The sequence below is a fragment of the Dama dama genome, chromosome 5 (genome assembly GCF_033118175.1).
Source record: "Dama dama isolate Ldn47 chromosome 5, ASM3311817v1, whole genome shotgun sequence".
Lineage (NCBI taxonomy): Eukaryota > Metazoa > Chordata > Mammalia > Artiodactyla > Cervidae > Dama > Dama dama.
In genome coordinates this window covers 93,649,750-93,676,018 of record NC_083685.1, presented here as the reverse complement: position 1 = coordinate 93,676,018, position 26,269 = coordinate 93,649,750, and the positions used below count along the sequence as shown (strand labels likewise).

At 36.4% G+C, this 26,269-nt stretch overlaps 1 protein-coding gene across 2 annotated transcripts in view; it reads right to left on the bottom strand.

The window, feature by feature from the left end:
- The window catches only part of PAFAH1B1 (platelet activating factor acetylhydrolase 1b regulatory subunit 1), a 66,469-nt gene that overhangs the window by 21,757 nt on the left and 18,443 nt on the right, over nucleotides 1-26,269 (bottom strand). For both annotated transcript variants that reach the window (XM_061143102.1, XM_061143101.1), the window contains one exon: nucleotides 14,407-14,627. In XM_061143102.1, the coding sequence (XP_060999085.1) occupies nucleotides 14,407-14,438 (32 nt within the window). In that variant the 5' untranslated portion in view covers nucleotides 14,439-14,627. The remainder of the gene's footprint in view (nucleotides 1-14,406; nucleotides 14,628-26,269) is intronic.

The following is a 26,269-nucleotide window of genomic DNA, read 5'->3' as shown; positions in this document are numbered from 1 at the left end:
GATGCCACCCAACAATCTCATCCTTTGTCGTCCCCTTCTCCTCCTGCCCTCAATCTTTCCCAGCATCAGGGTCTTTTCCAATCAGTCAGCTCTTCATGGCCAAAGTACTGGAGTTTCAGCTTCAACATCAGTCCTTCCAATGAATATTCAGGATTGATTTCCTTTAGGATGGACTGGTTGGATCTCCTTGCAGTCCAAGGGACTCTCAAGAGTCTTCTCCAACACCACAGCTCAAAAGCATCAATTCTTCGGCACTCAGCTTTCTTCACAGTCCAACTTTCACATCCATACATGACTACTGGAAAAACCACAGCCTTGACTAGATGGACCTTTGTTGGCAAAGTAATGTCTCTGCCTTTTAATATGCTGTCTAGGTTGGTCATAACTTTTCTTCCAAGGAGCAAGAGTCTTTTAATTTCATGGCTGCAATCACCGTCTGCAGTGATTTTGGAGCCCAGAAAAATAAAGTCAGCCACTATTTCCAGCCACTGTTTCCCCATCTATTTGCCATGAAGTGATGGGGGGGGATGCCATGATCTTACTTTTCTGAATGTTGAGCTTTAAGCCAACCTTTTCACTCTCCTCTTTCACTTTCATCAAGAGGCTCTTTAATTCCTCTTCACTTTCTGCCATAAGGGTGGTGTCATCTGCATATCTGAAGTTATTGATATTTCTCCCAGCAATCTTGATTCCAGCTTGTGCTTCATCCAGCCCAGCGTTTCTCATGATGTACTCTGCATATCAGTTAAATAAGCACAGTGACAATATACAGCCCTGACGTACTCCTTTTCCTATTTGGAACCAGTCTGTTGTTCCATGTCCAGTTCTAACTGTTGCTTCCTGACCTGCATACAGATTTCTCAAGAGGCAGGGCAGGTGGTCTGGTTACTCCCATCTTTTTCAGAATTTTCCACAGTTTGTGGTGATCCACACAGTCAAAGGCCTTGGCATAGTCAATAAAGCAGAAATAGATGTTTTCCTGGAACTCTCTTGCTTTTTCAATGATCCAGCAGATGTTGGCAATTTGATCTCTGGTTCTTCTGCCTTTTCTAAAACCAGCTTGAACAACTGGAAGTTCACGGTTCATGTATTGCTGAAGCCTGGCTTGGAGAATTTTGAGCACTGCTTTACTAGTGTGTGAGATGAGTGCAACTGTGTGGTAGTCTGAGCATTCTTTGGCATTGCCTTTCTTAGGGACTGGAATGAAAACTGACCTTTTCCAGTCCTGTGACCACTGCTGAGTTTTCCAAATTTGCTGGCATTTTGAGTGCAGCACTTTCACAGCATCATCTTTTAGGATTTGAAATAGCTCAACTGGAATTTCATCACCTCCACTAGCTTTGTTCGTAGTGATGCTTCCTAAGGCCCACTTGACTTCACATTCCAGGATGTCTGACTCTAGGTGAGTGGTCACACCATCGTGATTATCTCGGTCATGAAGATCTTTTTTGTACAGTTCTTCTGTGTACTCTTGCCATCTCTTCTTAATATCTTCTGCTTCTGTTAGGTCCATACCATTTCTGTCCTTTATAAGCCCATCTTTGCATGAAATGTTCCCTTGGTATCTCTAATTTTCTTGAAGAGATCTCTAGTCTTTCCCATCCTATTGTTTTCCTCTATTTCTTTGCCCTGATTACTGAGGAAGACTTTCTTATCTCTCCTTGCTATTCTTTGGAACTCTGCATTCAAATGGGTATATCTTTCCTTTTCTCCTTTGCCTTTCACTTCTCTTCTTTTCACAGCTATTTGTAAGGCCTCCTCAGACAGCCATTTTGCTTTTTTGCATTTCTTTTTCTTGGGGATGGTCTAAAATATCATAATACCGAATTATCAAAGAGCAAGGGAAATCAACAAAAATACAGCAAATAAAGCTGAAGTTTAAATATGTATGATATCATTAGGGGAAGTACAACATACTGATGATGTACAAAGTCTACAACCTAGTCCCAGAACAGTCTAGTCAATTTTATTTCCACATCAAATACCAGGTGCCCGGGGCCAAGTAACTAGCACTGCTGCCCCTGTTACCTCGCCACTCAACATCTACGCCAACTGAAGTGATACTGAGAAGAAGGAACCTCCAACAGGCAAGGTGTACCACCATCACTTAAAGAAAGAGTAAATAAGACTGAAGAATCTGTTGCTTCTATCAAAAGCCTAAAGGGTGCTTCTAGAGTTTGCTACTAATTTCAGTTGTAGACTCAGAGTTGATCTTCATCACTTTATTAATCATGAAAGATGCATACCCTTGAAAACAGAAGGGCACCAAAGCACAAGTTTATAATAATCTCTCAAAGAAACTTAATACACAAGTTAAGTAAATCTACTAAGCCTTCAGATATGAAGAAAAACAAGTATCACTAGAATCAAAGAAAAATTCAGACAGAAGTGCAACAGGTCATTCTGAGTAGAACCAAAACCATTAAAGCCATGTAGAATCACAGAAAGTGGCTAAAATCAAGAACAAACTGAGATGGAAGGACTTTATCTATGAACAAACAGAACTGGTTAGAATTTACGCTAACATGTGGAACAGTACCATACTGGACATAGTCTACTGCTCTCCTTTGAAACTGCTACGATAACAAACGAGATTCTGTTTTTCTAAACTATTCTTAAGTTCATTAAAAACGCAAGGGTTGTATTTTAAGCATTTTAGTTGACTTCCTACATGCTCTTCATTCTTATAACTCCAAGATAATTTTTTGTAGTTGTAGTATCAGTAGTATTTGTAGGATCAGTCATACATAACATCCCACCACTACCAACCCATACATAACCTCACATTCGTATAGAGATAAGAGTATCAAAAGTTATTCTAAATGCTATGAACTGCTGGTTAAACAAAAACGACTCTAAAAAGATTGGATAACACCAACAATAAAAGCAGAATACTTCAGGGTCCCCAGCATTTCTTACCAACAAAACTGAAGCAGAGAGAATTACAGAGCGTGCACTACAGGGGACTGAGGTGGAAGCTGTTTTTCAAAGGTAAAGACACCAAGGCTCATAGAGCTTAACTGACTTTTTTTTTGGCTAATAAACGGTGAAGCTGAGAATCAAAATTCAGGTCTTCTGAAACCAAAATGACAATAACAGTGTTTCTTCAAACTGTGTACTCTGGTACTCTAAGGCTAAATAAAAATGTTCTAGGAATTCTATAGTTAAATTTTATTGTTTATATGAGGAAAAACAAGGTTAAGTCAGAAACTGACAAATAGATGTCTTCTTACCAGGTCCATTACAAAAGACACTGATCTCACCTATTCAGGAATGAGGAAAGCAATGGGGTTAATGTACACCGCTCTAATAGGCTGCAGTAGCCCTCTGAATGTGGGATCCCTACTGGGTTAGGAGGACACACTACCAGGACAATGAGAAGACCCAGCGGGATCAAGCATGCAGGTTCATGCCACCAGGAGCACATCATCGTCTTTAGTGCCCCGCTCCAGAACACAACCCTCACAATGACCCAGGCAATGCCATTTTAGACAAACACCAAGATGAATTACATAGTCCTGGTGAAGACGTGAATAAAGTTCACTGCAAGTGCAGAGACACTAATGCAGGTCATTCACAAACTGCTGCATACAACATTAACCAACTCTCAGACAGGTAGGTAACATGGCTTCTTAAGTATGCTACAGTCCCCACTGAGACTCTGGGGAAAGGGCAGTATTGATAAGGTAAGCTCTCGGTCATAGGTCTTATACCTCTCCAAACTCCTGTGCCCTGACAAAGGATTGTAACAATCATCCTTCATCATCACACTTGAATATATTTCAAAAGGGTAGGCCAAGATTCAACTACTACCAGTCCTGGGACAAGTAAAGCACAGCAAGAGGTTACAATGAGACCTAATTCTGACAGTGATGAAGTAAAGGAAAATAAAATTTAGGTAAGTCAGGGTAAGTGGACTTTTATCTTCATCATTAAGTAAAAGAACAGGTACCTGGTATACTGAGGGGAACTGGGAATGAGAATATGATGAAGACCTCAATGTCTATATGATCAAATGCTTCAACATTCTTGATTTTAGAACATTCCTTAACAACAGAAAGGTCGTCATTAATATTAAAAAAGATATCTTATTAATATTTTAAAAAGAAATCCTTCAAACCTTCAACCAATAAATAATATTGTTAATGGTAAAACACCAGAAATATTTGCATTAATGCCAAGAACAAGAAAATAATGCCTATAAAAACTATTATTTAAAATTGTTCCAAAAGTGATCCACGTAAGTAATAGATATAAACACTGGAAATGAGATTAAGGTATGACAGAAAAGGCTGAAAGATAGGACAGACATTATGAAGGACATGCAAGGCAAGAAAAAGCACTTTAAGTGACATTTTTAAAAGACTTACTTATCAGAAGCATATAGGAAGATTAGATGGGATACCAACTAAATAAACAGAAAGCATCATAAGTAAGCCCTAAAGTATAAAAGTAAAGATCACTTAAAATCAGATCATATTCACAACAGACATCCCTAGAATTACCTGGCTAAAAAAACTGGTATGGGTCAAGTCATAATATACGGTTGTCATTCCAGTGCTGCCTGATGAATCATTCACTTGTCCATAGTCTCCTTTCTGTATTCTCAAATATTTAATTGTATCCCACCTTTCAGCTGACCATCAACTTCACAAAAAAAAAAAACAGGAGCCACTCAGCATACAACTTTTCTCAACTTCCCTAACTTTATTTGTGGCACTGCCCTCCTCTCTTTTCAGTATGACTTCTCTTTCAATACAATCTTCTAAAATACAATCAAATAGTTCAGTGAAACGAAATGTCATGACACAATAAAAGTTCTGCAGCTCTGTATGAGTTCGATAGAAAATCAACAATTTTGACACTGATGACCACATCTTTATTACCTTTAGAGATGCCTACATCTCAATAAATGCTGAAATGTGTATGTTGAAACATTAAGCAATTTTATAATCTCGGTTTAATTTCACAAATGAAATACGTTTTATTTACTATTACTGTTTGGACAAGTCTAACATTAACAACAGAAAATACCAGTACCTCCTACAGTATGTGTGCTTAGTCTCTAGGTCATGTCTGACTCTTTGCAACCCCATGCACTGTAATTATCTTTTATTTTGGAATGATCAAAATATGATGCATTCTACTGAATGAAATAGTTCAATTAAAAGCTTTCAAAGAATAAAAAGATTAAATATAACACAAACTGAGAATACTTTAATCTTCCTTTGAAGACTCAGAAGGGATCATATTCTATCACCCCAAGGAAATATAAAGGCAGCAGAACCTCAAAACAAGCTAGATGAACGCAACATATTAAGTGTATGTCTAAATATATACTTATATTTATAGTCAATGAAAATATAGTTTAACATAAAAAAAAAATTTGAAATTGAAAGGGTATGAACTACAGTTATAGTCTCATTTAGGTCCCAGCACTCAATTCATACACTTTGCCTTTGTTGCCAAGTATGAAGAGATTCTAATTCACAGAGGTAGCAGTGTACTCCTATGTATAGATATAATTTTAGTTTGTAGTGAAGTACAGATGTTTACTCTTTTTTTAAGGGCCAGGACAGAGTCACTTTCTAACAGACACTAAATATATACAATGTTAAAATACATGCAAAGAAAAAACCTGAATCCCTCAAATAACTGAAGAGGTTTAGTTTTCTGAAGCAAACGTGAAAGTGAAGTTGCTCAGTCTTATCCGACTCTTTGCGACCACATGGACAGTAGCTTAAAAGATCCCACTGTCCAAGGGATTTTCCAGGCAAGAATACTGGAGTGGGTTGCCATTTCCTTCTGCAGATCTTCCCGACCTAGGGATTGAACCCTGGTCTCCCTCATTGTAGACAGACGCTTTACTGTCTGAGCCACCAGGGAAGTCTTTTCTAAAGCAAAACACAGCTTAAAAATATAGTAACAAAAAGACATGAAGGAACATCAAAATGCATGCTGAAAAAAGTCATTCTGGAAAGCCTCATACCATGTGATTTCAACTTTTCAGAAATGGCAAAACTAGAGTAAAAAGATGGGTGGTTAAAAAAAAAAAAAAAGATGGGTGTTTTCCAGGAGCTTTGGAGAGAGCAATGGACAAGCAATCACAGGGGAGTTTTAGGGCAGTGACACTGTCTACAGGTAAAGGGGGATTTAAGAGAAGGGTTAAGGGAATTAGCTTTACATGTGCCAGCCAGAATTAGCCAACAAAGACAAACAATAAATTATCCAAAAAAGGCCTGAGATGACTTGAGGAAGATTTAGCTCACCTAAGAAGGACCTGGAAAACGAAGAGGTAAAATGCCCCAAGAGCAGGCTAATTTCAAGCTATTCCAGCTTGATAACTCCTTCCACAAAACAGAACTATACCCAAAAATGCCACACAGGACCCATGCAAATTTTCTTAAGAGAAGAGGAAAAGTAGCAAAGCCAGTAAAATAGAGGAAAGCATGCTATACAGAGAAAGAATAACCCCTGGAAGCAGCAGAAAATTATAGATGAACACTCTATACTTTCAAAAAAAAACAAAAAACAAAAAACCTAAGGTAACATAAAACTGAAAATAAAAGGAATCCAAAAGACACAATACAAAATAACCAAATATACTAAGAGAAAAAAAAAGAACATCCAGGGACTTCCCTGGCAGTCCAGTGGTTAGGACTTCCATGCTTCCACTGCAAGGGGACAGGAATTCAATCCATGATCAGGGGAACTAGGATCCTACAATGCCACACAGCCAAACCAACCAAACCAAACCAAATCTAGCTTGGGGAACATGAACAAGTGTACAGATACTATGGGTACCTAGGCAGAAAAGCAAAAGAAAATAGGCTGACCTAACACTTCTCCATTGCAACCTATAATGTCAGAGAATAGTAATCATCTATAGTTACTTTGTTTAGAAGAAAATCCATTAAATTTTTACTTTTTATTTACACAAAAAATAAATATATTTTGTCTTCAAAATACTGAAACAATACTGGCACACATCTTCAGTCTACATTTACCCAATTTCATTCTTCTCTTCAGAAGTAATCACGCTTAGATACAGGCACAAAAGAAATGCACAGTTGTGTGTGGGGGTATTTAGCAGAAATGTATTATACCATCTATTTAGCAACCAGGTTATATGACTTATCAAGAGATCTTATAGACATCTTTATGTGTAGAGACACACATAAATATATTTTTAAGCTACTGTTGACTCTGTTCGATTTCCTATGCAGATGCTATCACCTACAAACACACTTGGTCTCCTTCCTTTCCTATAGTTCTAATACTTTTTGTTGTCTCCCTGCATTGGCTAGAATCTCAAATACAAATTTAAAAGGCAGCAGGAACATAAGAACTCTGAACTTGCTCTAGACGTTAATAGAAATGCACTTGATATTTCTAATGTCTGCTGTAGATTTCTGGCAACAAGCCTTAATCAAATTAAATAAATATTCAATTTCTTATTTTCTAAGCAATTTCTAACAATAAGGATTGAGTATTAAGAATACAATTTCTATATTCTCTGGACTGACCACAATTTTTTCTCCTGTTTATTAACATATATTATTAATTATACTAACAGGTTTCTAAACACTGAAAAACCTTTACATTCTTGCAATAAATCATACTTGGCCATAATTAATTTTATTCATATACTATCGGCTTCAGTTGTTATATTTCTTTATATCTGAGTTTATGTAAGAATTAGCATGTAGTGTTCTTTATTATTTTCCTCTTGCTTGCTGTTGCTGTCAGGGTTATTCCACCCTACTAAAATGAATTTCTAAGTTTTCCACCTTTTCCTATGTTCTGGAAGAGACTGCATAATCTGGGAAGTTACTGGTCCTTAAAGACTTGACAGGAAGTCTAGCCTTGAAAATCACCTGGACTTGAAGTCTGTACCTATTTTTATCATTTCCTCTATAATCAAGATTCTATTCAAGTTTTCTAACTTCTCCTAAACAAATCTGATCACATATATTTTCCTAGAGAATCACTCAGGTCATTCAGATCTTCAAACTTAATAGAACATTCTCATAATTTTGAAAATCACCTGACTTCATTTTATGTTGCCTTTTTCATTATTGTTCATTTGTGTCTTTTCTCTTTCATTTTAGTCTATTTTTAAAGCTAGTTTTTAATTTTACCTGTCAAATTACCAAGCTACATCTTCTATTTCATTAATGTCTGCTTTTTTATTAATTCTTTCTCTCTGCTTCCTTTAGGCTTATTTTTCTTTTTCTTGAAAGTTCATTTCTCTTTTTTATAAAGATTCATTAAAGACTATCTAATTTTCTGTATGCTATGTGGGCTATATATCCTACGGGTTTTTGATGTGAGTACCCTATTATTGATTTCTTCACTTCCTAAGGTTCATTTTGCTCTCTTTACTCCAGTTATCTAGAAGTATATATTTTAAATGCTCAGATGGATAGACTGCATTTTTACAGTGTTATGATCAGCAAATGAGGCCTATGTGATTTCTGCTTTTTTGGAATTTAAGATTTTCTTTGCAATCTAAAACATGGCAATTTTCTCCCTTAATACTTTCAACTGAGTGGGGAAAACGTATAATCTAAAAATTCTTCACTTTTTACTTATTCATTTTGGGAGCAAAAAAAGTATTATCTGGCATGCAAAGATCCACAGAGGTTCATCTCTAAGTCCATCTTGAAAAGGTACATAATGACAAAATCTACTCAACAGCTCTTGATGAAAGTCAAAGAAGAGAGTGAAAAAGTTGGCTTAAAGCTCAACATTCAGAAAAGTAAGATCATGGCATCCCCCCCATCACTTCATGGCAAATAGATGGGGAAACAGTGGAAACAGTGGCTGACTTTATGGGCTCCAAAATCACTGCAGATGGTGACTGCAGCCATGAAATTAAAAGACGCTTACTCCTTGGAAGGAAAGTTATGACCAACCTAGACAGCATATTAAAAGGCAGAGACATTACTTTGCCAACAAAGGTCCGTCTAGTCAAGGCTATGGTTTTTCCAGGGGTCATGTATGGATGTGAGAGTTGGGCTATAAAGAAGGCTGAGCGCTGAAGAATTGATACTTTTGAACTGTGGTGTTGGAGAAGACTCTTGAGAGTCCCTTGGACTGCAAGGAGATCCGACCAGTTCATCCTAAAGGATATCAGTCCTGGGTGTTCATTGGAAGGACTGACGTTGAAGCTGAAACTCCAATACTTTGGCCACCTGATGCGAAGAGCTGACTCACTGGAAAAGACCCTGATGCTGGGAAAGATTGAGGGCAGGAAGAGAAGGGGACGACAGAGGATGAAATGGTTAGATGGTATCACTGAACTCAATGGACATGGGTTTGGGTGGACCCCAGGAGTTGGTGATGGACAGGAAAGCCTGGCGTGCTGCAGTTCATAGGGTTGCAAAGAGTCAGACACGACTAAGCGACTGAACTGAACTCAACAGAGTAATCAAAATAAGAATATAAGAATGGTCCAAACTCATCAAACTGTACATATTAAACATGTATAGTTATTTATATATCAACTATACTTCAATATAGGTGTTAAAAAATACAATAGGAAAGTTGTTGCACGAAAGAATTAGGGAGTGAACATCAGATCAAACAGTACAAATATCATCAACCAGGACAACATAAAAATAACAGACTCCTTTCATTTTCCATGGGGGAGAATCAATGCATAACATTTGATAAAGAAATAGAGGTATAAGATGTATAAAAGTTGCTATTAGATGAACCAGCAACAGATAGTAAACATTTCCAAACTCATAGGAAGGGTGACAAAAAATACTAAAAACAGGCTGTAAAGTATAATTCTATCTTATAAATCTTAAGGAGAACAAAGATGTTCATGCATTTTTTGTAAAAATATGAAAATATCTTAAAAAAATTATATAGGGGTTATGGTGGCCACTTCTCCAAAGTGGGACCGAGAAATTGGGGGTTTAGGTTTACATTTTGACCTATGTTACTTTTGGTAATGGAATTTTGTCTAATGAATAGTGAATTTAAAGTCAGAAAACTACCTCTGTTACTCGCTGTAAAATTGGATCATTTTCATTTCTCCCACCCTTGATTTATCTAAAAGATGCTTGTCATATCCACATAAATAGTTTCATGTTATTACTCATGTTTATATGCCCCAGAGTAGTAAGAACACACAATACACATTTGCTAGGTTGAATCACAAATTATGTTTCAAGTTTATAAAAAAAATTAATTTCATTTCTATTCCAAAAAAACCTAAAAGAATTTTATAGTCTAACTGCTAGCCAACCTTTAGAAATGCTAAAATGTTACAAAGGCCAACTGAGATGCCAAAATTTATCTTACTTGTAAGAGGCACATAAACATTTACTTCTTGCTATCATAGTAAATATGTGTTCAGATCATTTTCAAAAATAGGAAAAAAAGCAAAACCCTTCATTTTACTTCCTTCCTAAAAATTGGAGGACACTAAATCCATATCCTAAATTTATATTTAGATCTGTGGGACAAATCTGCTTTGCTTGATGAATACTTTTAAGTCAGTTCTTATCTCAAATTCTGTAAAAACTTAGCCACCTGAAATTAGATTCTTTCTTTCTCAACTGATTTTTAGACAAATTAAAAGCTCTATTCTTGGCCATAATTTAAATAGTCATCCTGATTATGAGGGTGATAAGCAAGACTTGCAGTCAGCTCTCACAAGTTATTTAGAAGAAAAGAATCTTCTACCTAAAGAAATAAAAATCTATCTAAAGAAAAGACAGAAACAAGAATGATTAAAAACCAGATATACCTTCTGTAAGATAAAAGTATGTATGCAAGGTCACTCATTACAATATTCTTTGCAATTACAAAACAGTGGAAACTACCTATATGTTCAAACATGGAAGAATGGTTGAAAAACTGGTGTATAAACAGTGGAGTACTATCCAGCTATTGGAGGGGTGGGGGAAGAGGAGGATTTCTATGAACTGACATGAGTGAGTTCCAGGAAACACTGTTAAGTGGATAAAAGTAAAATGCAAAAGAGAACATACAGTATGCTACCTTTTAACTATGAAAGAAGGGAGAAATAAGAAAACACATATAATAAAGATGGGAAGCAGGTGCAATGTAAAACACAGAAACAGGAAAAACTATTAACAGAACAGATGTACCCAATTGTATTTCAAATGAATGAAGAAGGAGAGAAAACACAAAACAAAATGAATCTACGTAACTTACACACTATTTCATTATATACTCTCAGTCTTCAGTAGAACGGAGAGGGGAAGAACTACATTCAAACTCTGGACCCTTTCCAGGAGATTTTTCACTGGTATGAGCATAATAATAATTCTGAAACTATTTTAGAAGCATTACAGTCCTTTCAGAGGACAGCAGCAATGTCTGGAAATATTTTTGGTTGTGGCATCTAGTGGGCAAAAGCTAGGGATGTTGCTAAACAACCAAACATGTACAGGACAGCCCCCACAGCAAAGAATTACTCAGCCCAAAATGTCAACTGTGCAAAGACTGAGAAACCTTAGCACAAATATGAGCTAGGGAGTCTGTATATGTGTTAATACATATATGTATTTCCTAGTTCTGTCTACTTAAAGGGCCCTGAAGCAAAGACATCCCTAGTAATGAGTACACTTAATGCCCATTATCTTGATCTCAAATACCACTCAGCTGGTAAAGAATCTACCTGCAATGCAGGAGACCTGGGTTCGATCCCTGGATTGGGAAGATCCCCTGCAGAAGGGAAAGGCTACCCACTCCAGTATTCTGGCCTGCAGAATTCCATGGCTGTATATAGTCCATGGGGTCACAAAGACTTGGACACGACTGAGCGACTTTCACTAAGAAGAACCAGGGCTTCTTGGAGCAATGGCTGATTCAAGGGTTAAGGCAAACCCTTGTTAAGGTAAACAAATTGTTGAGGTAAACAATAAGCCTGGAACATCCTATTATCCTAGAAAGTAAGGCAGTGCTTACAAAAAACGATAGGGGCACATAAAAGAGCAAACTGAAGAGGCTCCTACGGGAAACCTGTGACAATTCAAGCACCAAAATAGTGCAATAGTAATGAAAGATAAACAACTGGAAATTTAAGAACCCGTGAATTAATGCCAATAATGAAAAGACACATACATAAAAGAAGGAAAAAGAAGGTGCACTGATTACAGTAAAATGCTGAGCACTGACTAATAAATACAGAATAGGTAGCAGTGTTAGAAAATAATCACTTTACAACCACTGTAGTAAAGAATCATTCAGGCAAGAATCATCAATGGATGTTAAATCTAGGGGAGAAAGAGCGATAGGAAGAAGAATATCTGCATCATCTTAAACAGTCTCGGCACTTATTTGCTGACGAGGAAACAACAGTAACTATACAACGGAGACAACAGGCACTGAGACTGAGGGAGCAGAGTTAACACCATCACTGAGGGGCAGAGGGCTCTATATGCGCCTAGATATGATATTCTGACAGGAGGACAAAGTTATTTATGTAGTATTCTGTCCAAGAATGCATAGACTGGATCTAATTATGAGGAAAGAAACATAAAATGAGAAACACTCTATTTTGGAAAAAAAAAAAAAAAAAGACTTCCCTGTTGGTCCAGCGGTTGAGACTCCATGCTCCCTACACAGGGGGCATGGGTCGATCCCTGGTCAGGGGACTAAGATGCCACATGCCATAGGATGCAGTCAAAAAAAGAAACTAGAAGACTCACAAATAACAAATGCTGGCAAGGTTATGGAGAAAAGGGAACCCTCAAACACTGTTGGTGGGAATATAAATTGGTACAGCCAATGTGGAAAATAGCATGGAGGTTTCTCAAAAAACTAAAAATAGAACTATCACATGACCCAGCAATTCCACTCCAAAAACACTAACTCAAAAAGATATATGCACTCCAATGTTCACAGTAGCATTACTGACAACTGCCAAGGTATGGAAGCAACCTGTCCACCAACAGATGAATGGGTAAAGATGATGTGGTATATATACAATGGAATAATACTCAGCCCAAAAAAGGAAAACCTTGCCATTTGCAGCAACATGGACAGACTTGGAGGGCACTACGCAGTCAAATACTGTGTGATATCACTTATATGTGGAATCTGAAAAAATACAACAAACTAGTGAATGAAACAAACAAACAAAAAAAAGGAAGTACACTCACACAGAGAATATGCCAGTGGTTGGTCATCAGTGGGGAGAGGCAAAAGGGGTTATCATGGAAGTATATGAAATTGTATGTGTGAAACATCTGAAAACTGTAAAGCACTACAGAATTTAAAGAATCTCTCATTCAACAAGGAAAATTTTAAAGACTACTCAAAAATATTAATCCCATAAAAGACAAAGAAAGAATGAGGAAATGTTCCAGATTAAATGAGATTAAAGAGACATGACAACTAAATAAACCCAATCCTGGACTTCATGGTATATTAGAGAGGGGGAAAAAACGCTACAAATGATATTACTGGTCCAAGCAACAAAACTCAAGTACATTAAATAAAAAGTGACAGTGTTAAATTTTACTGAAGTTGCTAACTGTTTTATAGAAGAGTATAGTTATTCTTAGAAACTGCACAATGAAGTATCTGGGGGCAAAGGTCCTTCTTGCATGCAATTTACTCTCAAATGGTTTTTAAAAAACTACACATGGCTAGGGTGAAAATGATAGAGCAAATGGTAAAAAAAAATAACAGGCGAATTTGGATAAAACATATAGTAAGTATTCTTTGTACTAATGCTACAACTTTTCTATAAATCTGAAATTATTTCCAAATGAAGTTTTTTAAAACTCACAGGAAAATCCTCAAAAAACCTAGAATATGAAGTTAAAATGTTCCCCCAATACTCCTCATCTATAAAAACAAAATGCTATAAAATATGGGATGCTTTAAGACACTATAAAATAGTAGTCACATAATTTCATGCTGTTTTCATTAATGTTCTTGCATTAACTGTATTAGCCACTTCATAAAGTTCATATACAACAGCCACTGGATGATAAAAGATGAAAAACATAGTAAGACAAAAAGGAAAGGCATCAGCAGTGACAATAACATAAAAGATTTCATTTTTCTAATACATAGATTCCAGACAAAAAAAAAATTTGAAGTGCTTTGAAGCACCTACCTTCCTATTGAACATAAGATAGTTAAGACAAGGTTAGAATAAAACTTATCGCAAATAACTTACTTGTTTTCTCTGCTTCAAAAGTACACATGATAATGTCAAAAGGGTAAATAACACTATGTTAGAATAAGACCCAGTTCTAATAGACCAAATAGCCCAAACCAGTATTTGAACTCTCATAACAGTTTTAATTTAGAATACATCTCTCAAAGCTGTATTTTAATCTACTACTTTGTCTTTTATGAGAGGATTTAAGTAAAAAAAAAAAAAAAACACAAAACAGAGAAACTTACAGTTCATCTCGTTGTCTCTGGGACAGCACCATTTTGGCTGTAATATCAAGCTTATTTGATATAGTGGTATGTCCCTCCTCTGGAAAATCAAAAAGCTTTGCAATCCCTGGATTTATAATTAAATAAGCCACTAAGTGGCTTCCAAGCAGGGGAAAATGATTCTTTCACAAGTGAATCCAACGTGTAACCAGGAGATATTCAACAAGTAAGGTTCATTCCACCTAAGGAGAGAAGAGAGAAAGATTATTTCTTTCACTTAGAATTTAAATTATTTTTAAATTATTACATGCTGTATGCACTATCAAAGGTGAGGTTTACCATGATGGTAATATGAATACCAGGTGATGTTTTTTAACCTACTGTGAAAATCAATGCCAAAACAGTCATTTTATGCATTTTAAATGATCTTTAACAGTTAACTGAGCCAAAACAACACTATTCAATTTTATTGAATTTCAAATATTAACATATAACTTTTAGAGAAGAAAACACTTTTTCCTTAAGAACAAAAACAAATTTTCTAATTTACAAAAAGTATTACCTGAAAAAAGTAACAAATATAAGTATTGCACAAACTGCCCACAAGTCAAAGGTTCTGACCATAAAGTAAATTCAAGATTGAATGTTAGCAACTAGTAATCTTACAATAGCTCATATTATTTATAATGTAAATAAACTATTTAGCTAATCTAATGCCCTCTTAACCAATACATTTAATCAAGAAATAATTTAGCATTGCTCAATGCTTAAGAAGTATGTATTTAAACTGAATGGAGTACATACTTCTTTGTAATCAAACAACCCAATTCCCTAATCTCGTTAATATTTCAGAGCCCTTTATACCTGCAACACATGATCAGTTCAATGAGAATAAATGTAGGTAAAAGAAAAATCGAGAATTATTTCTTGAAGAATTATTCTTGAAATCTCCTCTATTTTTTAAAAGTCTAAGTACAGTCTGTCTTAACACACTGTATAAATATAGCTAGACAAAACAACGTCCCTTCAATTAAAAATACGTAAATCTGGAAAAAAACATGGAAGGATCTCATTATCACACCAACTATTTACTATCAATCTTACTAACATAAAACATTAGAACAAGCATATGAAAACAAAAGTATGTGATATCCTGGAAAAAAAAAAAATAGCTAGACAGAATTTCCACTGTAATTGGGAAATATAGTTGACACTTGAACAAGACTGGTTTGAACTGCATGGGTCAACACAGGTTTGAACACTTAAATTTTAGCCTCACTTTTCTAAGTCTTAATTGTCACACCAAGCCAAACGACCTAGGAACTCATATATTCCAACAAGAAGGTTCAATAGGATTATCTTACATTGGTGACAATGTGAACTGTCTACAGATTTCTATTATCTGGGACAACAGTAACCCACTGACAAGAGCATTAATCACATAAATCACAGTAAAAAAGAAGCAGCAAAAATGAAAAAAACTCCACAATATTTTTTTTTAAACTCCACAATATTATGTACGTTACAAGGTTCAGTTTAACTATGGAGAGACTACCTCTAGACAAAAAAAGCAAATTAACGTACAAGAATTACAACAGTAAAAGAATACTAGCATGACCTAATCAGGATAAAAACAAGATAAAAAGAAATCATTGAATATAATAGTGTACTGCACAAATTTATCCATTCAACATACACTAAACACAATGAACCAGGCATCATGTTTAATGAGGGAAAAGAAAAGACTTCTTGGTCTTTACACTGAAGAAGTTACAGTCTTCTGAAGAGTCAGCCAAGCAGTTAAAACTGTGTGAAATGTGTGACAAGTATTTCCAAATAGCAGATGATGATGATTCAACATAAAGCTGAAGATAATAAGCAGAGGCTAGGTCAGAAAACAAGCTCTGGTCTTTACAATATATCCTAGGAATAATGGGGAGCCCCTCCTTTTTTTAAAAGAAAAATCACTCTTGTTTTTATAGTGAAGAAGGGAAAGGAAGAAACCAGGTAAGATGTTTGCAGCAATGAAGATGGAGATCTACACTAGAATAGCAGCAGTAAAGAGAACTAGAAGGGTGAGAGTAAAAGGTCAGTCAAAGAGTCAACTCAAAAAACTTCTAGGTTAGAAACAAGCTGAAATAAGTACAACTATACGTGAAGGGATGAAGAAGTGTGAATCATTCCATCTTTAGATATGTCAGCTCTAAAAAGAACCAACCTAAGGGGGAATAAAAGATTTGTTACTTACCTGCTTAGAGATGGTATAATTAGACTAGAGCCAGGCAGAGCAACACCAACACTTAGAGTCTACAACAGAGGCTGATAGGAAGCAATTAAAGAGGTAAAAGTAAAAAGGAGAGGGAACATATCACAAGTCAATATGGGAATATTTCAAGAAGAGACAATCAACAGTACCCAAAGTTACCCAACTGTCAAGCAAAATAAGGTATGAAATGAGTCTGTTTCACTCGTTATAGAGCTCACGGATAACCCTGCTGAGAATGATTTCAGTAAAATGGCTAAGAGCATGGTTCAGCACTGCAAAACCCATAATCAAACGGGCTGATGAGTACACAAAGATGAAGTAAAGATGGTTACCAAAAATATCTTAGAAACAGATGGAAATATTGAAAAGCAGTTTTTATGGACCGTTGTTTTTCTCAACCTAGCAAGATGCTTAAATGTTAATGGTGGAAGGAAAAAAAGACACAGGAGAAATAAAGGAATGAATAATTTTAGTATCACCATTTTCACCACCTAATTAACCAAAGGCAAACAAAGAAACAACCAGACACGATGTATCCCCTGACAGAATAACACCACACACCTATAAGGTATTCTTGTCACAAAATCAAATCTGAATCTGTTCAAGTCTCCGGCTCCAACTATCAATTACCAAGAAGAATAAAGGGCAGAAGAATATGTTAAAAACACCACAGGGATATAACCAGTAAAATCGACTTTGAAAAACCCTATAAAATAAATGACCCAGTTTCTTCAAATAAATTCCAAGGAAACTGAGAGAGACAGAGAGTAAGCTGGAAAGGGAAAGCTACAGATGAAAGGAGGTAACTGACATAACCACTGGAATACACTGACCTTACTCAGATCTAAATGTTCTTCTAATTATAAAATAAACAATTTTTGTAAAACAAACCAATTAAACATTTGGGGATATGTGAACACTGACTGAATGTCTAATGATACTAAAGAATAACTGTGAGTGTTTCATGGGATAACAGTATTGTGATTATTTTTAAGTCATTTAAAAATATACAATGAAAAGTTTATCAGTAGAATGATATGTCTGGAATTTGTTTCAAAAAATTTTGGAAGAGTGGATGGAGGAATATATATGAAAAAAATACTATCTTTGAGTTGATAACTGTTGAAGCTGGGTAATAGGTACATGAATGGTAATTTTCTCTACTTTCGTTTATGTGTCTGAAGTTTTCCATATTAAAAAAAAATCAGAATAGAGAAATACTCAATGGGAGGAGGAGGAAGAAAACGGAATGAGAGATCTAGATACAAAGATGACTTACCTCTTCTACTGTATTATGAAGGAGAAAAACATGAAATCTTTTTATTTCAAGAAAATAGGAAATGAGGTCACTTGCTGGGTAGAGGGAGTGAAGAAGAAGGCATTAAGAGGCTTGAAACAGCTGCTATGAAGAAAGAGGGCAAAAAAAACACAACAGGAAGTACAGGATGGACATTTTTAAGATTGGAGACCAGGAAATTTTGGTGGTGACAATCTTACAAACATGTGACTTTTCTTTAGCAGTTGTCTGGCTACAGACACAGAAAAGTCACACATTTAGAGATCTAGGATTGGGTTAAAGGTTTACAGGGTACGTGTGATGAATGCATAATGAGGAGACTGGAAACAACGGATCAAAGAGCCTAAGCGCCACTGTGCAGAAAGTGAAAACTGAAAAGGCAAACAGAGCAGAGGGACCTAGAAAGCAGAGTTTGCTCCTTCCCAGGAGACCACTTGAAAGGGGATATGTCAGGGAGTGGGATGATTAAATTTGAAACGTCTCAATTTGCTAATTAAAATATATGCTATTATTTACTACTATAGGTTAATAATGTTTTCATCACAACAATTTATGATCAATCTATATTTGTAACCAACAGTACAAATAAACTAGGCAGTATTTTCACACAACCTGGGAAGGAGTCCTAAATCTTTTGGGGAGTCACTAAATTTGTTTGACAGTGTGATGAAGAGGCAAAACCTCTTCCCTCAAAAAAGCACATATGAAGATAAAATATTATTAATACATACATGGATTTTAAGGGGGTTCACAAATCCTTCCAAAGTCAACATAATGAGTGAAAAGACATCATTTTTTTTTACTTATTATTTTTGAAATATATTTTGGCAGTACTCCAACAATCCCCTCTAAGCTACTTGTATATATCACAAACATATTTCAAAGAAGAGTTTGGTTTATCTATTAGCATGCATGTCAATATCCAGACACTCTTAGAGATCAGATCTGTGCTGCCTGAGCACTAGAAACAGAGGCTTCTTCAGTATGTTTTTTGGAATGCAGAATTCTTAAGCACTCTATACTCTAACACAACATACAGTTTTCTGATATACCAAAGCAACTCTCCTAGACAACATTGTTTATTATGGCTTAGGTAAGTACCTCACCACAGAAAGAAAAAGGGATAAAGTAAAAAAAGAAAACAGGAAATAAATAGAGTATTAAAAAATAATCTTAGTGACTGAATTACTAATTTAAGTTCCTCTCATTTTGTTTCAGTGTGTTAATAACATAGGTTTCACACTCATCAAAACTTTTATAAAATACTATTTCATCAATAACCTATTCTGTACACTGTTTCTTGCTAAGTAGGAGTTTATGAAACAGGGGAAAACAATATAGAATATAAAGGATGTACATGAGGGAAAACACAAACAGCCAATTACATGTTAACAGTAGAGGCGTACTGACATAAAGAATGCTGTCAGGTTTACTTATTATTAATATTAGATGTAGAAGAGTTTAAGAAATTCACCTAAGACTTTTACACTAAGGGATTACCAATGGTTCCTGGTCTCACGAAACTGTCACTCAACAATGCAGATTACCTACCTTCCTTGAACAGCAGGTTACAGCTCCTAACCCTAATACAAATAATACAGTCCAGATACAGCAATGAGGAAAGACAGAAGCTATTGTCAAGGATTACTGAATGCCTTTTCATATTAGCTTTCTAGAGTTAAATAAAAATCTCCTGTTTGCCAATAAATTATGCTTCATGAGAAATGAAACTTGTCATCTCCCAAAACAAGGTCCTGGCTCCTTGGACAAAAATTTTTTTCACTTTCTCTGTCTTCTTCTCCCCTCACCATCCCCAAATTGTGTACATCATCAAAATCATCCTGATTTCTGCATAATTAACCCAACAGAACATATACATATATGTTCTGATTTGCAAAGTCCTCACTGAACAGAAGTAAAAAGGAGGACCATCACTCATTCATTTAAATAGTGGTGGACATATAGGGTGTGCCAGCAAATTCTCCATCACTTCCACCAAGTAATGCTCGGTATCATGGCACCAAACATGAGGTTACTACTGGTTTCTCTAAGTTCTCAGTATTTGACTTTGACTATTATTCTATGTAAAAACAGTTTTAAACTACATCATTAATGTTATACTGCAATGCAGTCAAATAATTTAAAAAAGTATACTTACCTATGAAATTAATGCATTGCCTATTCTGAAAAACACCCCAGTCAAATTTAAATTTTTAAATTTACAGTTTAATTCTGTAAGACTACATCAGACAACAAAGTACCCTCAAGAGCAACTTCATTTCCTTAAATCAATTTTTGTGATTTCCTCACTTCTCCACTTACAGAGATAAGCTTCTAGAGTTTTGAGGTTGTTTTCTAATAAAACAAAGATGTCAAAAATAATTAAAACACTAATGGTCCCTGCAGTATCCTGTGCTGTGTGATTAATATGAAGAAGTTAGATTTTCCCCACCCCCCACAATTTGAAAACACTAGATCACTGAAAGTTCTTCATCAAATACCTAGGCTTTAGTGTCCACCTGTTCTTATTCTCCTTCAGCTTGGAGGCCCATGATTCACTGGGACCTGCTGTTGGCAAGCAATAACAAAAACTAAAAAAAAAAAAAGAAAAAACTAAAGCAAAAAAGGACCAGGGTGGGTCATCATTGAGGGATGGACTAAGCAAAGGCACAGTTCACTTTCTGTAAAAGTAAACTTCTTCCAATAGCTACACCATTTCTTCACTTTCCTATTAGTTACAGCTAACTCCTATATCTCATTTTGCAAGATTTAAGTCACTCATCCAAAATTTACATTCAAAATATTTTACATTTTTTCAATTAGCTTTGGGCCAATGATTAAGATGCCACCTTTTCCACTGAGAATTACTCGTACCAATATCAAGTCTAGTAACTCTTAGTATTAAAGGCAAGTGTTGCAAATAGATGCTCCACTGCTTTAGATTATAAATCTGAGGAAAGTAGAAATAGTATTTTTTCTCTCTCTTCTAAAAACTCTTAGCTGCAGCCTGTGGGATCCAGTTCCCTGACCAGGGATCAAACCTGGGCCCCCTGCGTTGGAAGCACAGACCCTTAGCCAGTGGACCACCAGGGAAATCAACATTTCAATCAGCAGACTCTGAGTAGAGCAGATTACCCTCCACAATGTGGGTGAGCCTCATCCAATCTGTTGAAGGCCTGAAAAGAAAGATGTGCAAGGCCAGCAGACTGCCTCTGGACTTGGGAGTTGCAACATCAACTCTTCCCTGGGTCACCAGCCAGTTACAATTTGGCCTTGCCAACCTTCACAACCACACAAGCAATTCCTTAAAATCTCTCCCTCAGTTCTCTCCCTCTCCCAGAGATTGACTGTAGTCACTTTTTCTTTTCAATATACACATAAATCCTACTGGGTGTCTGGCTGGAGAACCCTAATAATATGCCCCCAAGCCCTCAGTTCTGTTATAATAATATAGCAGACATTAGTATCATAGCCTTAGCCTATCACTAAACTCTATTGGAATGAATACTCTTCACCCCTCAAACTGCTTAAACTCTACTCCCTGGATACTCACCAGGTAAATCAATGCCCTTAAGGATTATCAAATATAACAAACCGAGTCCTACTTAAAATAGACAAGAGAAATGTCCTGAACAAAAGACCTGTTCAGTCACTCAGCATGTCCGAATCTTTGCAACCCCATGGACTGTAGCATACCAGGCTTCCCTGTCTTTCACTATCTCTCGGAATTTGCTCAAACTTAGGTCCATTGAGTCGATGATGCCATCCATCCAACCATCTCACCCTCTGTTGCCCTCTTCTCCTCCTGCCCTCAATCTTTTGCAGCATCAGTCTTTTCCAATGAGTTGGCTCTTCGCATCAGGTAGCCAGAGTATTGGAGCTTCAGCATCAAACAAAAGGCTACTGAGGTGCAAAACGGATAACTGAGAACTCTCCTATCCTGTTTCACCATCCCTCTCCCCACTGCAAGTGGGGTCTGATATCCACTGCCACTGCAACTTGTAAGCACCATCTCATTACTGCTGACTTTTCAGCTCTTCTCTTTCCTATCCTTGTTTCTTTTTTCTTGGCCTGTCTACCTCATCATTCTTGGCTTTCCCTTTACGGACACTGATCAGCCTTCTCATCCTTACACACCCACCGAACACATGCAAGATATAATCTTTGTCCCCACAGTGATCACCTGTTGACAGATGCTCAAAGATTGCTTCTTTGTTGATTAAAATCGTTCTCTTCTTTGACTTAAGGCATGAAGCCATTTTGAAAACCTGAGGGTTCCAAGTGGAATTCTGACCTGCTTAGATTTGACTGTATGTATATCCCTTCCTACTGCTTTTTATCTCAAATCAGTTTTCTGTGTGATACAACTGTTTGTGTCTATACACAGCGAAACAGAACGTGAAAAAAAACAACTATCTGCTGTTTTAACATGCTTTTAGAAATTGCAGGTCATTTTTTTCCTTTTAAATTCACTCTGATGTCGAAATATACTTAAATGAAAACAGGGAAAAGATCTATTTAAAAGGTTGTTTTACAGACACACAAACTGACAGAACCACTGACAAAACAAAACAGTCCTGGAATATAAACTATTCCTCCTAAAAATACTGTCTCCTATAAATTGTGTTCTACTTCAATGAATCCATTACTTCTAGGTTCACTGGGAGTCTATGATGCCAAATATGTCTCTCATAAAAATAAACAATATGAATTATACTACCTGCTATCTAACAAAAATTCCAACTTGCATTCTATTATTATACTGAATGATATCAAAATAAAAAATGACTTCACCAAACTGATGCTGATGACCTCTACTATGAGTTTACATAAATTCAGGTAATGAATCTTTAGGCTGAGAAACACCTCTGCGACACAAAACAATGAATGCCACGTTTTTGTCTTTTTTTCCAATTAGATTTACTAAAGTAGCTGAAGGAGAAGTGGGGTAACTATGGATTTTACCACGAGTCGACACTTGACTCACCTGAGAAACTTCCTGAAGATAATCATGCCAGGCCTTATCCTAGCAACTCTGAGGTGCCACAGCGATTTTAAAATCTTCTCCAGATGATTATGATGCACATAGACCATATACTCAACATTACAGACTGTAACCAGTCCTAAATGGCCAAAGGCAAAATTATAAAAGAAGGGGAAATCAAGAAATCTTCAATGTCAGAACTCAGATGAGTTCCAAGGGCAAAAATCAAATCAGGAGGCCAAAGTACTCAGGTTTCAAAGGTAACTGCAACAACTGTCACCCAAATTCAAATAAATATTTACAAAGCCCTTCAGATATATCTTGAGGAGACATCTTATACTAACAGGAAAAAAAGGTCAATACAACACTTTGAAGTAACTAGGCATTTTTCATTATAGTGAAGCTGTTATTAAAGATTTTTTTTTTTAATCCTTCAAGAAGAAAATACTGCTGGCTTGCTCCTTACACAACTCTATTTAGTCCTAGTCTTCCTGGAATGCTCTAATAAAGATACATTCTTTTGTAACTATATTACTTTGTTGCTTTTATCTCATCCTATCTCTTCTCTTCTGTATCTAGACCAGGGGTCGGCAAACTTTTTATAAATGGATAGACAGTATTGATAAATATTTTAAGTTTTGCTGACCTCATGGTTTCTGCAGCAAGAAAGCAAACAATAAACAATATGTGGAATATCTGTGTCTCCATATCAATAAAACTTTATAGACACTGAAATTTCAATTTCATGTAACTTAAATTATTAATTTATAAAATTAAAATCGGAAATTATTTCAGAAGTGGAATTGTATAAAACTGTTTACAAAACAAATTTTTACAAGAGATTACTTTGCTCTTTCCAACCACTAAAAACTGCAGGGAGGATCCAGCTTGTCAGACACAGTTTGCAAGCCCCCTTATCTAGACAAATGATTTTACACACACACACACACACAGGAAGAGATAAAGAGACTAAAATAAATATTTCCGTATCTCCTCTACTTTAATACCCTTTCATTTGTTTTCACACTGAAATGTTTTACCTAAAATTTGACAGTTATAAAAAAGAAAAATCACTGTTGAGGCAGAAAAAGTATCCAATTATGAGTTTATCAGCTTTTCCTAGAAACTAATTTTCTAAGTTTTTTTTCCCTCAACAGTCCAAATACATCCACCTGAATTTATTCACAGCAGTAATCTTATTAATCTGAATCTCAAGCAAAAAACAAAAACCCTCACCTACCTACTGAGGTAAATATTTACAAAGATCTACACTAAGACGTCAAAGGAGGACACAGGATTCTAATTTCCAATACACTAACGCAACTGCTTCCCTGGTGGGTTTCCCTGGTAGGCCAGACAGTAAAGAATCTGCCTGTAATGCAGTAAGACCTGGGTTCGATCCCTGGGTTGGGAAAATCCCCAGGAGGAGGGCATGGCAACCCACTCCAGTATTCTTGCCTGGAGAATCCCTGTGGACAGAGGAGCCTGGTGCTACAGTCCAGGGGGTCACAAAGAGTCAGACATGACTAATCAACTAAGCACAGCACACAATGCAATTGCAGTTAGGAAGAACTTGTCTATAAATGCATGATTACATTATAACCAAGACATGGCTTACAAATTCAGGTTTAGCATACTTTTTCCTTTACTTAAGTAGCCAATTTAATTAACCAGGAAAAGTCAGCGACTCTCACCCTGGCTTAAGCCTGCCTAAAACTAAAGTGTGAGTCAAAAAATGCAAGGAAAAGTCAAGCAGAATTCAAGTGAGGCCATTTATCTCCAGAGAGGTATAAACAGGCAGCATTCCTCATGCCCAAGTCTTCATTATAGAAATATTTCATTCTGGGTATCTGCCCCCTCACCCATATGTCTTGCAATTTTCCATTTCCCTTCAAGATTCACCCCAAAGGCAACCCATCACCACCTCTGTGACTCCTTCTTTGTTCAGACTATTCTCAGTGGAGCAGCCTGCTGCCTAGTCTTTAATCTCACGTGCCATGTACATAGAATCCTAACAGCTATCATGTACAGAATGGCTTTATAGGCTAGGCTCTTTCCCTGAAATATTTAATTCTTACAACTCTCAGCAAAAAAACAAAAACAAAAAACCACTAATGCACTTATTTAACAGATGAGGAAACAAGTTCACCAAGGTTAGAGCACCTACTCAAGGTCAAAATGTTAAACAGCGGCCCAGCCAGGATTCAAATCCGGTTTGCTTTTTACTTCCACACAAAAGGTTTCGAACAGTAGGAATGAGGACAGAGAGGGGAGGCCAAGAGGGCAGGATTCTATTTTTTAATCTGTTCACTTATTGTATTTCTGCACACAAGTTTTTTTGGAGAAGTTTCCACTGTTAAGAAAAATTTGAAAAATCACTGATTTTACCCTGGGCTGCCTCCCACATTCTCTGTAACTGTATACATGCCGTCTCTAGTACCAGACTGATCTCCTCAGGGGCAAACACTGAACCGAATCTGCCTCTCTAGTGTTTGAACGGAGTCAAGCCTTGAAAGCAAAATTTTCCAAATCAAGTAAGTATATTTCCACAGTTATAAGCAATTATACAATAACTTATAACTCCAAAGCAATTTAGTCAATAAAATTCTTTCATATATGATAAAAAAAAAAAAGAAACCAAGTGAGCTTTAAAATGTTTTCCAAAAACCGCACATTTCAGTATTCTTCAACGTTCAAAAGCTTTATTTTTTTTAAAAGCTTTATTTTAATAAAATATTATATAGCCACTGTCAAGAAGTATTAGCAAAAGGTATTAACTATTTTTTTTAATTGCCATACATATTAGAGTTAAACCATATAAAACTGTTGATAATGGCAATTTCACAGACTCAATCTAACACTTATCAATGGTATTTAAACACCACTAGCAAAGCTCTCCGGAGAAGGCAATGGCACCCCACTCCAATACTCTTGCCTGGAAAATGCCATGGACGGAGGAGCCCAGCAGGCTGCAATCCATGGGGTCACAAAGAGTCGGACACGACTGAGAGACTTCACTTTCACTTTTCACTTTCATGCATTAGAGAAGGAAATGGCAACCCACCCCAGTGTTCTTGCCTGGAGAATCCCAGGGACGGGGGAGCCTGGTGGGCTGCCGTCTATGGGGTCGCACAGAGTCGGACACGACTGAAGTGACTTAGCAATAGCAGCAACAGCAAAGATCTCAGTAACTAGCTGAGGGGCTTAGTTTTGACAAAAAAAAAAAAAAAACAAAAACCAGAGTAACTCCCTCCTCTTTGAGATTTCATAGTTCTTTGTACATACACATATTTAACATTTCTCACAGCACACAGTAATTATCTGCCTTGATGTTGTC